This window comes from Ruditapes philippinarum, unplaced genomic scaffold, assembly GCF_026571515.1.
Source record: "Ruditapes philippinarum isolate M1 unplaced genomic scaffold, ASM2657151v2 ctg1062_1_1_1_1, whole genome shotgun sequence".
Classification (NCBI taxonomy): domain Eukaryota; kingdom Metazoa; phylum Mollusca; class Bivalvia; order Venerida; family Veneridae; genus Ruditapes; species Ruditapes philippinarum.
Genome location: NW_026853413.1, coordinates 155592 through 171045, shown reverse-complemented (window position 1 = coordinate 171045; position 15454 = coordinate 155592). Strand labels below are relative to the sequence as shown.

General features: G+C 32.9%; 1 protein-coding gene across 1 annotated transcript; it reads right to left on the bottom strand.

The window, feature by feature from the left end:
• Positions 1 to 2018: 2018 nt before the first annotated feature.
• Positions 2019 to 14004, bottom strand: LOC132736813 (COMM domain-containing protein 5-like). The gene is made up of 7 exons (XM_060724026.1): positions 13724 to 14004; positions 9432 to 9592; positions 8860 to 8888; positions 8376 to 8426; positions 7797 to 7892; positions 5839 to 5914; positions 2019 to 2410 (listed from the first exon to the last, which is right to left on the bottom strand). The coding sequence occupies exons 1-7, from the start codon at positions 13869 to 13871 to the stop codon at positions 2309 to 2311; spliced, it is 663 nt and encodes a 220-aa protein (XP_060580009.1). The 5' UTR covers positions 13872 to 14004; the 3' UTR covers positions 2019 to 2308.
• Between the last annotated feature and the right edge of the window lie 1450 nt (positions 14005 to 15454).

Here is a 15454-nt window from a genome sequence, read left to right as displayed (position 1 = left end):
TTTGATATTTTTATCATCTTATGTTACTGACTACAGTAGTGACACAAACAGAACACAGTACAGTCATGTCACATAACATTAACAAGTCTTGTAAGTCTTGTTTGTATTCAATGAAATCAGTTAAAGAATTTTTTATATTAAATATCTTTCCCCTCTTTTTAATTATGGACAGGGCATAAGATAAGAAAAATTATGCAAAAAATGGTTCACAAAACTTTCGGAAAAATAGTACTTAATCTGAATATAACATGACCTGTGCGTAGGAATAATTTGGTAATAAGGTATCTATAATGAGCACATTTTTTATGCATTGCAGCAACATTTGTACTTGTAATAACAGTGCAGACTGTGTACTGTTAACAGGCTGATCTAAACTTATGTTTTCAGAGTTAAAGTTCCAGACAAAGTTCAAACTGTAAAACTTAAGGCAAAGGGCAATTACTCCTAAATTAGGCATCGCAGAGTAACAGTTCTTATGCATTGCACATTTACTCATTGAGATCTATCTACCTACAAAGTTTCATGTTGATATCTCTTATAGTATTAGAGTTATGTCCCGGACAAGATTTTTCTAAAAGGGTCGATAATTCAAAAATGGGGCACAACAGAGTTATGGTTCTTTTGCACTGCATTTTTACCCAATGAAATCTACCTACCTACAAAGTTTCATGCTGATACATGTATCTCTTAATCTTAGTTATGTCCCTGACAAAATTCAAAGTGCAAAAGTAAACAAAGGGCAATAACTCCAAAACTAGGCATGGCAGTATTACAGTTCTTATGCACTGCACATCTACTGATTGAGATCTATCTACCTATAAAGTTTCACGTTGATATCTCTTACAGTATTAGAGTTATGTCCTGGGCAAAATTTTTAAAAAAGGAGATCTATAATTAAACAAGCACCGGTTGAACCAGGTGATGCTCCCCCGAGAAGGTGTTGGACACAGGAAAGTATAAAAAAATGAACAAATGGCAAAAACTCCAAAATAAGGCAAGGCAGAGTTATGTTTTTTTGCACTGCACTTCTATTCAATGAGATCTATCTATCTACTTAAAGTTTCGTGATGATATCTCTTATAGTTTCAGAGTTATGTCCCGGGTAAAATTCAAAGTGTAAAAATGAACAAAGGGCAATAACTCCAAAATTAGACAAGGCTGTGTTTAGGTTCTTTAGCATTGCAGTTCTATCCAATGAGATCTATCTACCTACAAGTTTCATGTTGATATCTCTAATAATAGTTTTAGAGTAAAGTCCTGAACAAAAGTCAAAAAGTAAAAATAAACAAAGGGCAATAACTTTAGAATAAGGCAAGGCAGAGTTATGATTCTTTAGCACTGCACTTCTACCCAATGAGACCTATCTACCTACAAAGTTTCCTGTTGATATATATTATAATTTAAGAGTAATGTCCCGGACAAAGTTCAAAGTGTACAAGTAAACAAAAGGCAATAATTCAAAAATTAGGCAAGGAAGAGTTGTGATTCTTGTGCACTGCACACCTAATCAATGAGATCTATCTACCTACAAAGTTTCATGTTGATACCTCTTATAGTTTTAGAGTTATGTCCTGGACAAAGTTCAAAGTGTAAAAATAAACAAAGGGTAATAACTCAAAAATTAGGCAAGGCAGAGTTTCGGTTCTTGTGCACTGCACACCTACTCAATGAGATCTATCTACTTACAAAGTTTCATTTTGATATCTCTTATAGTTTTAGAGTTATGTGCCGGACAAGAAAAGCAGACGGACGTATGGAAGGATGGACAAGGCGGCGACAAATTTTTCCTGGAGCATAAAAACCGGACTAAACAGAGTTATGGTTCTTTTGCACTGCACTCTGCCTAAATGCCCTCTACCAATGAGTGAAGTTTAAACAAATTATCTCCAAGGGTTTTCAAGTTATGCTCCGGACAAGACAACAGACAGATAGATGGACAGACAGACGTACAAGGTGGCGACTATTGGGAGCATAATAAACTCCCACTTCTACCAACGTTGCAAGATAACAAACACATATTTTTTTATACATAATTAATATTTAATGATGATGAGTTTTTACAATGAGTGATGCAAATTATATATATCTCATTTACTTAATCAAGAGTGTCACTAGACAGTCACATAATAAAACATGAGCTTGTTCTTAATCATGGTTATAATATAATAATATAGGTCAGTCACAAGATAAAGGATTGGTATCACATAATGGAATGTTAACACAATATAAACATCAAGTTATTGTGTGTAAACAACATGTAAAATGGCACTGACAATCAATGTCCATGATAAAATATATAAGCTTTACATTAATCTTTAATCTTCAAAATGTTTCTTTTCTCTAAATCTTCCATTTCTTTCAGTACATATGCTACATTATAACGTAGCTCATGGAACTTTGACACAGGCACCTGTAATTATAACAATATAAATATGCTCATTATAAATGTACTTCATACCTAAGTTAACCTTTCTATTGTTAAAGTAAAACACTAGGAAACCTAGACAGTCATATAATAATATCTGTATGTTTGAATCTAAATTTTAACAACTGAATTTGTAGAAGTTTTTAAGGCTTAAATTCACAATTTTATTTCTTTCTTTTGTCAATTATAAAACTTTCAAATAATCAAGTCCACAAACAAAATGGCCCTTAATCACTCACCAGAGGAATTTTTTAATCACTAGGAAATTCCTTGTTCAATTGATCAAAACCATTTGAGCAATTTTTGTAAAGGACTACTTGATGAACATTACTGTACAATGTCATCAGCACTGAGGAGAGGGTTTACAAGTTTCTCTATAATAACCTCTGGTGGTAATTTTGCTTAGCAAACCTTGAAACTTGAAAACTGAATAATTTTAACAATTTTAGTAAAAGATCACCCAAGAATAATTTCTATAGAGCTTACAAACTTACAGCTACTCAGGAGATATCATTTAAGGCTTATTTTTATTTTTTGGTCTGGCAACTATTAGAATAGAACCATTTCAGCATTTGAGCCGCGTCATGACAAAACCAACAGAATGGGTTTGCGACCAGCATGGATCTAGACCAGCCTGCGCATCCGCCCAGTCTGATCAGGATCCATGCTGTTCCCTATCAGTTTCTCTACTTGTAATAGGATTTGTAAGCAAACAGTATGGATCCTGATCAGACTGCGTGGATGCTCAGGCTTGTCTGGATCCATGCTGGTCATAACCCATTATGTTGGTTTTGTCATGGCGCAGATTTTTAAAAGACTAAGTAATAATCATTGACAAAATCTACAAAAGGAGATGTTTTTTAAAGGTTTTTCTATTTTTGGCTCTGGTTAAAGAACAATCCGAAGATCATTTCTGGAGCAATTGTAGTAAAGGACGACAACTTTAAGGATTATTTCCGTGCACTATTGGCAATGTGAATGTGGAGAAGAAGTCTCTGAGCTTTGGTAGCCATCTTGTTCAGCTGACCAGAACCATTTGAGCTTTATTTATAGAGGATTACTGAATGATCATTCCTGTATAGTTTCAATCATTTTTTGGTAAAGTTTTGGAGGAGATGTTGTTCAAGTAAAAATGTCAGCAACTGAAGTCTGATATTGGGGTATCACAATAGCTAACCTTGAGCACTTTGAGCTCTGGTGAGCTAAAAACTACTCAAAATATATTTTTTTTTAAAGTGGTATGCCTTCAGATGAGTACAATATCTTCAAAATAATCAAACAGTAAAAACAAATACATTTACATTTTGAGAAATCGAGATATTCACATGAATTAAAAGTAGATGAATTATTTCACAGAGTTGTTCCACCTGTCAGATTTGTTAGATTTTTTTGTCTGATTAATCAATTTTGTTGCTATTATCTAATAATTACAAAATCTGTTTTAACTACTGTCACCATGTAAATACTACTTATTTTCAAATAGATTCTTTGTACATGATATGATTAAACAGTATTGTTGATAATCTTTTAATTTACATTCTCAAACACTGACTTTTGGCACTAATTAACATAATCTATGAATGTTATATTTGACTGATTCCCATCACAAGAATTTAGTATTACTATTCAATTTAATCTCAGGGCTGCAGATAACATGCGTATTTGCTTTATTACCCAATTAAAATGTCTAAAAACCAAATAGAAATAATAACTAAGGGTAAGAAAAAGTAAATGAATTCTTATTTATGCAAACTACATTTGAACTGGTGCGTAATGACGTAAATTATTACTTAACGAGTACATCAGGCAGATCATAATGTTTCAGGCTGTTTTAACCTTTAGATTATATCAAACAGCTTGGAAATCTCCTAGGCCAATAAACCATAAAGCAAAGTAGTAAGTAGCTTTTTTATTACCATACAAAACCTACAACAGTTTACAATGAAGGTCAGAAATTTTGGGTAAAATACATGAACTTGTGCTTTATTACCCAAATTGGTTAGAGGGGGTAGGGTAAAAAATACAGAAATAACTCAAAGAAAATAGAACAAGAGGGCCATGATGGCCCTGAGGTCGCTCACCTGTATATAGGCCCCCGGAGCGTGGCTAGTTTAAACCCCAGGGCTTTTATTTGAACAAACTTGGTAGACATCCATAAGAAGATATTTCATGCTAAACATCTAAGCTCTAGCTCATTGGGTTTTTAAAAAAAAGATTTTTAAGTTTATACTACACACATATAGTTAAAAACAATGACACCCATGGGGCGGGGCCATTTTTGACCCCAGGGCTTTTATTTGAACAAACTTTGTAGACATTTACTAGAAGATGTTTCATGCTTAATATCTAAACTCTAGCTATTTGGGTTTTTTCTATATATGCATATAGGGAAAATCAATGACCCCCGGGGCGGGGCCAATTTTGACCCCAGGGCTTTTATTTGAACAAACTTGGTAGACACCCATTAGAAGATGTTTCATGCTAAATATCTTAGCTCTAGCTCTCTGAGTTCTTTCAAAGAAGATATTGTTAGTTTTTACTATATGCCTATAGGGAAAATCAATGACCCCCTGGGGCGGGGCCAATTTTGACCCCAGGGCTTTTATTTGACAAACTTGGTAGACACTCATTAGAAGATGTTTCATGCTGAATATCTTAGCTCTAGCTCTTTGGGTTCTTTAAAAGAAGAATTTTTAAGTTTTTATTATATGCATATAGGGAAAATCAATGACCCCCTGGGGCGGGGCCAATTTTGACCCCAGGGATATTATTTGAACAAACTTGGTAGACACTCACTAGAAGATGTTTCATGCCAAATATCTAAGCTCTAGCTCTTAGGGGTTTTTAAAAGAAGATATTTAAAGTTTTTTCTTTCGGTTGCCATGGCAACCAGAGTTTTGCATGGAATTTAATTCTTTGAACAATTTTTAAAGGTGACCACCAAAGGAACATTCCTGTGAAGTTTGGATGAAATTGGCTTTGTGGTTTATGAGGAGATGTCATTTAAAGTAAAAGTTTACGGACGGACAGACGACGGACGCCGGACGAAAAGCGATCACAAAAGCTCACCCTGTCACTTTGTGACAGGCGAGCTAAAAAAAACCAATAGATCACAAAACAAGGGGTAATTACCCAATATACACAAAATGTTATCTGTAGCCCTGTAATCTGTTTATAATAAAGGGTTATCTTTGAACTTGTTGTCATCAGTGTAGACCTTGTCCCAGGCTAGATTATATTACTTGATTCATACATTTCACCACTAAATACATTTTGTAATGATTTATGAAATGAAGAAGTTGGTACTGGTACAGAATTAAAGAACGCCTGATTGTGACATGAAGTATATAGCTGGTAAAATTCTGACACAACACATTACTAAATTAATGCATATTATAACACATGCTACTAACCTCAAATGTATGTATATTTCCATCTGTGAGAGTCATTTCCATCAACACACTCGGCTCTAGTACTCTGTTTAATACACTGAAATATATCACAAATTTTATAATTACATTTGGTAAACTGTTGAAATGCATTATGAATGATGTATAATTTTCTATAGGAAAACAAAGAGTATAAATTTTGAAGATACAGTCTTTATTAGCAGTTAAAGATCATGAGATATTTGTAGAACATGTATTCCCCCTAATGACATAAACAATCAGAGATGTTACTATCACCATGCCAAATCTGAAAACTGTGCATCAGAAAGTCATAATGTGGCCACCTTGACTTTTCACTTCAAAATCAATACTGGTAGGAGAGATAGCTCTAACACTAAATGACATATTTTTTGCAATATCTTATCTGCGTCAGTGCGTATATTTCAAACATTGATCCACCTAAACAAAGTCCTGTTTAAAGACTTAATGATGCACTACAAAAATAATTTATAAAAATGGAAACTGACATTTCTTTAGGTCCACAACGAGGTATCCAAAACATGGTGTTTTCACCGTACAATAGTACATAAAGTCAACACTTTTAATTCTAACGTCAAAATTAGCTCGAAAATCAGCCTCACTCATTTATTTTTACATTTTCTAATAACCCTGATGAAGACTTGTGAGAGTTAAAACGCCAGTTATCATCATTGAATAAACCTGAAAATTTATCCTGTGTTGATTCTTTGTTCCACTTCTATCATTTTTCTTAATATGTTTACATTTTATAAGTTTTATCTATTTTTTGTTGATCTTAATCATTTTTTCATAGTTCTTTCCAAAGTCAGTGGCCTGTCATCAAGATTCTAACTATCTTATGGTAGCTTAGTACAAAGAATATTTTGAGCCAGTTTCTGTGAACAAAAAGTTGAGGTAAATTGATACACATTAAAAATTCTTACTACCAAATTTGAAAATGTTTATAGATATCATGCTCCTGTATTACTAGGTGACCATGTGTTTCTTTGTTGAAAATAAAAAATAAAACAATAATATTTATGAAGTGTTAGGGTTATTTATGTCTTATGTTATTTATGGACTTATCCCTGGTCATCTAAAGGTCAATGACGTCATTACCGATACCATCACCAACCTTGTCATCATACCAGGATTGTAAACTAAAGTGTTCCTTAGTCATTAACTGAAAATATTTTTATGGTTAACGTAACAGTGACCTTAAACCAATCAATAAAGGTCAGCTGTAGTATATGATTAACAACCTCACCAAATTAAATATTAGTCCTGGAGACCAAGAAGATAAAAGATATGATGAATAATCAATACAAATGCATAGCCAGTGATAGATTGGTGATGTATAATATCAGATACTCTACTTTTTGTTAATTGTACAAGTATACATTGTCCTACAAAACATATCAAACAAAATTATAATATATACATAAATCACAATGATCTTACATTAAACAAGATATTTGCACATTATATATAGTACCTTATCACATACCAGTGCTGCTTTAGTGACTCCGTGAAAATGGTATTGCACGGCCATGCATATATTTTGACGTGACGTCATTTGCATTATTAAAAACATAGCTTTAAGATGCGCTGAATGCTAGCGTTACACTATAGGCGCGTCAATGAAAAATGGTTCTTTCTAACTTCAAACGGTCTTTATTTTTGGTATGTGATAAATAGAATATCAAATTTGTGTAAGTTCATTACTGAATTTATTGAACTTGTTGAATAAATTAATATTATGCTCGCAAGAGGCTTGCATAATATATTTTCATTCAACTCATTCAATAAATTCAGTATAATACAGTATTAAACTTACACTCATTCAATATCCTCTATAAAATGTATATAAGTCATCGTAATTCTACAATAAACTATAGTTTAATTGTGAGGTATCTGTAATATCAAAATACAAGAAACATAAAGGAATGTAATATAAAACAAACCTTGTAGATATACCAACATCTACACGCCACTTAAGTTGGTCTACTTGAGGTAAACGTGGTCTAGATTTCAAACACTCGCTATCTATACCTGCTCTTCTATAATACAGAGAACAAATATGTCAGAATATAGCAATCTAAAATTTCCTTCAGGATAAAAAAAAATAGATGTACATTTTAGATAAATGTACATTTACATTATTATTATATATCTGTATAAAATACTAGTTATAACAAATTGTTGTTTAAATCTACTAAAATGCTGGTTTTACTTTTTTTGGTTGGGTTTTACGTCACACCAACATAATATGGGTCATATGGCGATTTTGCAGCTTTACTGGTGGAGGAAGACCTCTTCCCTGCATTATTTCAGGCATGAATAGGACCACAGACGTTCCATAAGCTAGCTGGATTGGTTCCTGCCTTCCACATATGAAAGAATCCAAAGTCCCTGCAGGGATTCGAAATCCACAGCAGTTAGGGCAAGTGGTTTGAAGTCAACGACCCTAACCACTCAACAACGGATGCCCCTCTAGTTATACCTAACTGTTGCTTATCTCTGTATTAAAATGCTGGTTTTACCTGTTGCCAAATATCACACTGCTTATATCTGTATGAAAATCTTCTGGTATTCTGAAATAGAACAAATCAAATTAAAACTACAAACTATGGTAATAACTGAAGGCCTGAAATCTATTCTATTAATAATATTCCATTTTAATGAAGCACGCATCATATATTTACTCCTGTTTGTTAATGGCACTATAAGAATATTTTCTACATAAGAACATTAAACTAATCACAAGATAATCAAATGTGACTGAAGCACAAAAACAATTGAGATAAAGAAGCTGCTCTGCTTGTGTAGCTGTTAGCATGTTACACAAGTAATCCTAGAGAAGCAGGTCTGAATCCCAGCTGTGACCGGCTATATTTTTCATGTTATTTCTATAATTATACATCAATGCATATATGAAACATGTTATAACATGTTTATTACCGGTATATACATGTACATGTATCCAACAAGTGATAAAAATAGAAGCAAATACATGTATAAACTCACTGTAATTCTAGTAAATCTTCTTTAAACAACTGAAAAATACAATTGTATAAATTAGTTGGAACACAAGTACTTTAATGTATATTTATTTTATTTAATCAAACAGACTTATTTTAGCTCTACTGTGAAACAATTTCTTGCAAATCATTTCTGAGTTCTGCTTCCTAAAACTAACCAGTCCTGGTGTTACATGAGGAAACAGGGTTGTGACCCCAGTAATTGGTTTATTAGGTCAATTTTCGCCTAAACCAGAACTATGACAAAAGGTGATTCATAGATACCCTCATATGTAAAAGATTTATGGTTTATATCAGTAGGCAAGCTCACTCCTATATACCCCTCTAAACTAATTGTGTTTGTATCATCTTTGAGGTTTACCTGTTTTTTTTTAAATACATTTTACATCTAAACTTATTCTAGTACTTGTATTGAAATCATATATAGTCATCATATACTTGTACAAAAATATAGATTGCCTATGATTTGACGCTGAATATCTTATTTGAAGGTCTTACATTAAGGCTCCTCTTAACCTAGGGGATTAACAAAGTTCATTAAAGAAATTCTTTACCAACCTCTTGTTTTAAAGACCCATTCGGAAGCTTCAAAGCACACTGTAATAATTTTAATAGTCCTGAGTATATTACACATAAAGTTTCTTCTTGAAAGTCTTTTGTTTCTAAATCTTTTATCTGTTTATATTCTACATTCTTGCCCTCAATAGCTGTCACAATTACTGAAACAACAACAATATCATTATGTAACAATGTATAAAGTCTATGCTTTTCAATATTGTAAGATGCAAATTTAAGCATAATGTTAACAATTTAACAGTATCAAATAAACAAAACATGTTGTTAAAAATTAATATATTTCAGTCCCATACAAAATACTAATTTCAAAACTCAATTTAATACATTTTACTGTACTAACTGCCAAAAAAGCAACACAGCAAAAGGTGGTTCAGGTATTTAGCCAATGGCCAAATAAGTACTTTATGAAAACTGTAACTGGACACCAAAAATAAAAAGCTTTTGTGAAACAAATCAAAGCAATTCCGGAGCATAACAGACCTTTATTTTATTTTCATGTCCCTGTTGGACTATTCAATCAACTCAAGAGTTGTTGCCCTCTGCATACAAAGAAACATTTGTTTCTGAGCTATTTTAAATTCTCTGAGCAACTACATATGTACTTACTAGATTTCAACAAAACGTTATAGCAACCAACAATTTTAATGTGAGCATAACCCAGGTCAACCATTTCACACAGAGTTAAGACCCCTAAACATCTAATATTATTATATTTTACTTGAATTTTGCTACTATAAATTGAGTTCCTGTACACAGGCACGAGTATCGGACCTGGGAAGAAAAAATATGACCTGATTGATAAAATAACCTGTGTTCTTCTTAAAAGTGTCAAAAACCAAAAAGAAATTGTAAATTATGACCCCCTTTAAAAATATACTATAAGTTAACTTATAGTATATTTTTAAAGGGGGTCATAATTAACAATTTTTTTTTGGTTTTTACGATACTCGTGCCTGTTTTCCTGTACTGTTCACCGTAATATTGTGCTTAGATTTTAGATTAGTCCAATTTAATGTACTATGGGATGGATAATGTGCTATTTTGTGTATGGCCAATATCTGCCCTATAGAGATTCTGACCAAGAACAAATATATCCTGGGACAAAAAATATACACATATGTGTGTATTTTTGGTCCCCGATAAACCTACCTGCACATAATACCGGCTTCACAGACCCCGCCTTTGGCTTGCCCTGCTATAGACTACATGTGTATATTCAAAAGGAAATCAAATAAAGAACAATTGAAAAATATATAGATTTCTATACATATCAGTAACATACATGTGACATCCCGGCGGGATTTTAAACAAGAGCTGTCAGAAGGACAGCGCGCTCGACTTTTTTAGTGCTTGCCTATAAAACAAAACTTTGACAGTTAAGGGCACACAAGACTTTAACTAGGAATTTCTAAGTACAAATCAAGAAACATTTTCACAGAGTTATCTTCTCTTGCTTACAGATAGGTCTCATGATGGCACATAAGAACTCCAACTTCCAAAGTAATATCTCAAATGGTTAAGTCAACAAGTGGACAAGAATGAAAATCTTAACTGAGTTTCTAAGTCAAAAAGGGCCATAATTCAAATAAAATCCTTAACAGAATTACCTTCTCCTGCCCATGTTTTGGGACCATGATGGTAAACAAGTATTCCAACTTTCAAATTAATATCTCAAAACAGTTCAGTCAAAAAGTGGACTGGTACTAAAAACTTAACCAAGATTCTAAGTCGATAAAAGGCCTTAATTTTTAAAACAAATCCTTGACAGAGTTACCTTCTCTTGCGTACAGATGGGGGTAATGATGTGAAATAGCATTAAAAGTTTCAAAGCAATATCTCAAAGGGTTAAGGCAATAAGTGGACTTTACCCATATTCAATGTATTTTCTAAGTCAAAAAGGGGCATAATTCTGTCAAAAACCTTGACAGAGTTATGTCCTCTTGTCTGTTGATGAAGGTCGTGATGGTAAACAAGTATGGTCAGTTTCAAAGCAATACCTCCAATGGTTTTGAAATAAAGTGAGGTGGTACAAAAAACTTAACCAAGCTCAATACACTTTCTAAGTCAAAAAAGGGCCATAATTCTGTCAAAAACCTTGACAGAGTTATGTACTCTTGTCTGTAGATGGAGGTTATGATGGTGAACAAGTATGGTAAGTTTCAAAGCCATACTTGTAATACTTCTGAAATAAAGTGGGGTGGTACGAAAAACTTAACCAAGGTGTGACGCCAACGCTAACGCCGACGCCGGGGCGAGTAGGATAGCTCCCCTTTTCATAGAAAAGTCGAGCTAAAAATCCCGATATTTCAACACTGATCCCGATTCCCGATATTACAGCTTGAATTCCCGATATTTAAAAAAAATCAACATAAAAAAAATCAAACACAGCACCTGTATCTAAAATATAAACCATGCCTCCAGGCATTGATTGTTATCTGTTCATATCCTAATTTATAGCCGATTAAATGTTAAGTCACTAATTGACAGCAAGGTGACGTAATAAACAATTCCTTTACCCAAAGTTATTCTCACATGTTTAACTTATCACGTGTTGTGTGTCAATCAATTGACCTCTTTTGTAATTTGGCAGTAGGTATTACACGCTACGTCATCAAAACTACCCTGTAAATTTACATGTATGAATTCGGCTCAACCTTTGATTTTCTTTGATTTGTGCCGCACTGATAAAGATAAAAGGTGAGCAGAATCATTTAAAGTGGATCATTCAAAAACCTGTTCGAGATGTCTAATTAACCTATTTTAGTGAGTGGGTAATTTTTTTGTTTTGTTTAGGAATTAAACTATCATCGAGGCAAAAATGTGGATTTAATTAACGAAACGATTCTTGCATTTATTTTGAGTCTTCTACTTATGTTACGTTATAATTTAACTGTCAGAGTCTTATGTTCATGAATAGTTGTTGTACGTTTTTAAATAGCTTGTAGACAATTATTGAATGACTGAAAAGACAGATATAATTCTTCAAACTGAAAATAATGAAATGTGAAAATGTGACTGTTTTGAAATAGCATGTATGACTACACTTATTTATTTATTTATTTATTTATTTTTTGGTGAAATAAATTAATATTGATCCACAAAAAAAATCATAAAAAATATTACCATTTAATGATTTTGAGGGTAATATAGATTCTTTGAACCAAATGTGCCAAACACGCATTGAAATTCAAGTCGATAAAAAATCCAGTTTTGAGCCTCAAAATCCAGCTGAAAATCCAAATTTGGCCCATTTCATTTGTCACATGTATGCAGTAAAATTTTCAGTGTCATGTCTTAATGGGTGCCAACATTTTCAATGTAACACAATTATAAAAGGTGTAATAACGGAACAACCGCAACATTTCAGCTTTATAATAATTGTCGAGGTGCTTCAAGTAGTGTTGTCCCGATTGTCTCTGAAAATCAATAACTAATAGGACCAACCCAAAATCGGCCACAATCGATAGTCCTTTGTAAAAATCGATTATTTTCGGTGTTCTACCACTGCTGAATTGCCTATTCTATATTGTTTATACTACATGTACTTTAGAAAATTATAGTGTGTAATAACATAATATTATAAATAACATATGATAATAATAATAACATAATACATATCTACTGTAGTTAAATAACTGATCTACAATATTTTGACCTGTTGACTAGTACCAATATTGACTGCCATGATGTTGTACATTGTTTAATACAAAATTGCCTGTCACAAAGTTATATTAGGTATTTGTGTTGTTTGTTTTGAATTCAAAGAGTTAATCTTACTAGGAGACAAAGTTTATTCTCAAAATATGGTCACTATGGTATAAAAAGATACATACAATGATTAGTACCTTAAAAGAAAAAAGGACCATAAAAAATGCGATAATACTATCGGCAGACAATCGATTTGGGTGGTCCGATTATCGATAGTGATTTTTGAGTCCGATACCCAACACTAGCTTCAAGTGAAAACTGAAGCAGTGCATGAAATATCAAATGCCACCTAAAAAATGGAAAATGTTAAGTAGGACATGAATGACTTCCCCCTATGAGTTCATAGGCTTTGCCTAATTTCATATTACTTGAAATAGGGTGTTGCAGTATACAAGGATAGATATATCTTAGAATCTAGCTTTGGCACGTCAAGATACAAGAAATTTAGTCAATATACATGTATATTTTGACTTGATATCAGATGTACTCTTCTTTACATTTTTAATGTAATATTGCTCTGAGAAAAATGTCTAAAGGAAGTCACTGAGCTTAAAACTGATACTTACACAATAATATTTTCCTAAATACTCCCTTTTCCAACTTTGTTAATGGTTTTATCATTGACTTTACTTCAGTAGGGACTCTTGCACCATAGAACGGTGTTCTGTCACTGACAGCGGATTTACCACTACCGGTCACCTGAATAATCGACATTTTTTCAGAAAGGTTTAGGTCTCTTTTACAATTTGTTTATCTCTGAGAATAACAATAATAAACTTTCTCAGTAACTTTCATTTTTATTGGTGCACCGCCCACAACCGGAAACGGAAGTTGGAAGTAATCTTATGATTGATAAAGTATATACCATACCATTCTATATATAATCGCAACTTTCCGGCTAATTCCGTTGAGTTTTCGTGTCGTCTGCTGTTTTATTTTGGTAATTATTAATGGTCATTTCTACCAAATTTGGGCATGTAAGACTTGACAAAACCTTGAAACAAATAAACAGTTTTTGTTTTATTATCTATATTAAGACTAACTAGCAACTCTCTTGAAACAAACTGTAGCTAATGCATAATTTTCAGAAGTAAATGTTTGATGATTTTGCTTAAGAAATATACAAAGGTAACAATTAAGGTTTGTCATTACCACAACGATCTGAAAACGCCTTTATTTTTTTAATTGCAATATAATTATTTCGTTTCAAACAACGATTAAGTGCAAAACACATGAAAAGAAATAGCTTTTGATAAATATACCAAAAATAAAATGTCTAAAAATCTTTTTTTTATAAACTTTGAAAATATCAATACAAAATCTTTTATAATCAGTGTGGTAATGTTATAATATTTAAAAGATCGGTCTCTGTTTGTTTCTACTATTTCAGTAAATGGATAAGTTATACAACACCAGTGAAATATACCTTCATCATATGTACCATTTATACGACTAAAATATAATATGAAAAAGGCAAAGCCTCAAAGCGAGCTCGATGCACTTTTTACGTGAAATAGTATGAAATAATCGCTCAATTTTATTTCAAATGCAGTAACGAGTGCGTGTGACGTCACACGTACTGTGTTAAATATGGCTCCGCCCCTGTCGTGAAATGAATAACGAGTTTTGAAAACGTTGATAAAACTTTGTTTATTTTGTTTCACTCTATAATTTTTCAAGCGAAATAAAGATTATCTAAAGTGAAATAAATGTAAAACTTAAAACGTTTGCGACATTAAAATAGCGTACTTGATTTGTTTGTTTTGCACGTGCTGTTTGGCGCTACATTGTGACGTCAAGTAAACAATACTTTAAACGTCTGTACAGCGTTAACGACTGAATAAAAGATATTGGTGTTCGGATTCATTTTCTTAATTAGACCATTTTCTTTCATTCTAGATAGTTTTCACAACAAAATTCAACAAAAAATTGTTCTTATTTATCAGATTTTTCAAACAAAATGGCGCCTTCAATTATTATTTTTTTATACACAGCTTCCGTTATTCTGGTTCCCTGTCTAATTATGGTTCCCATAGACGTGCGCGGGGTGACCAGTCTAGACATCCGTTTTCAGTCAGAATTCCTCAGTTTTTATCGTTATCTTTAAATTCGAAAGGTTGCGATGTGTCCAATTCGGTACTTTGGACGAAAGTTTTCAAAACCATCACTTAGCAGGTACTCGCGTTACCGTAAAGCTCGCTTTGCGAGCAGGCCCTTCGGGCCAGCTCGTCGAGCTCGCTAATATGAAAAAGGCAAAGCCTCAAAGCGAGCTCGATGTACTTTTTACGTGAAATAGT

Coding starts and splice junctions, on each gene's coding strand:
- LOC132736813 (XM_060724026.1), bottom strand. CDS start 13,871: ATGTCGATTATTCAGGTGACCGGTAGTGGTAAATCCGCTGTCAGTGAC. Junction 8,427..8,859: donor GAAGATTTACTAGAATTACA/GTGAGTTTATAC, acceptor GTTCTATTTCAG/AATACCAGAAGATTTTCATA. Junction 2,411..5,838: donor GAAATATACATACATTTGAG/GTTAGTAGCATG, acceptor TTATAATTACAG/GTGCCTGTGTCAAAGTTCCA.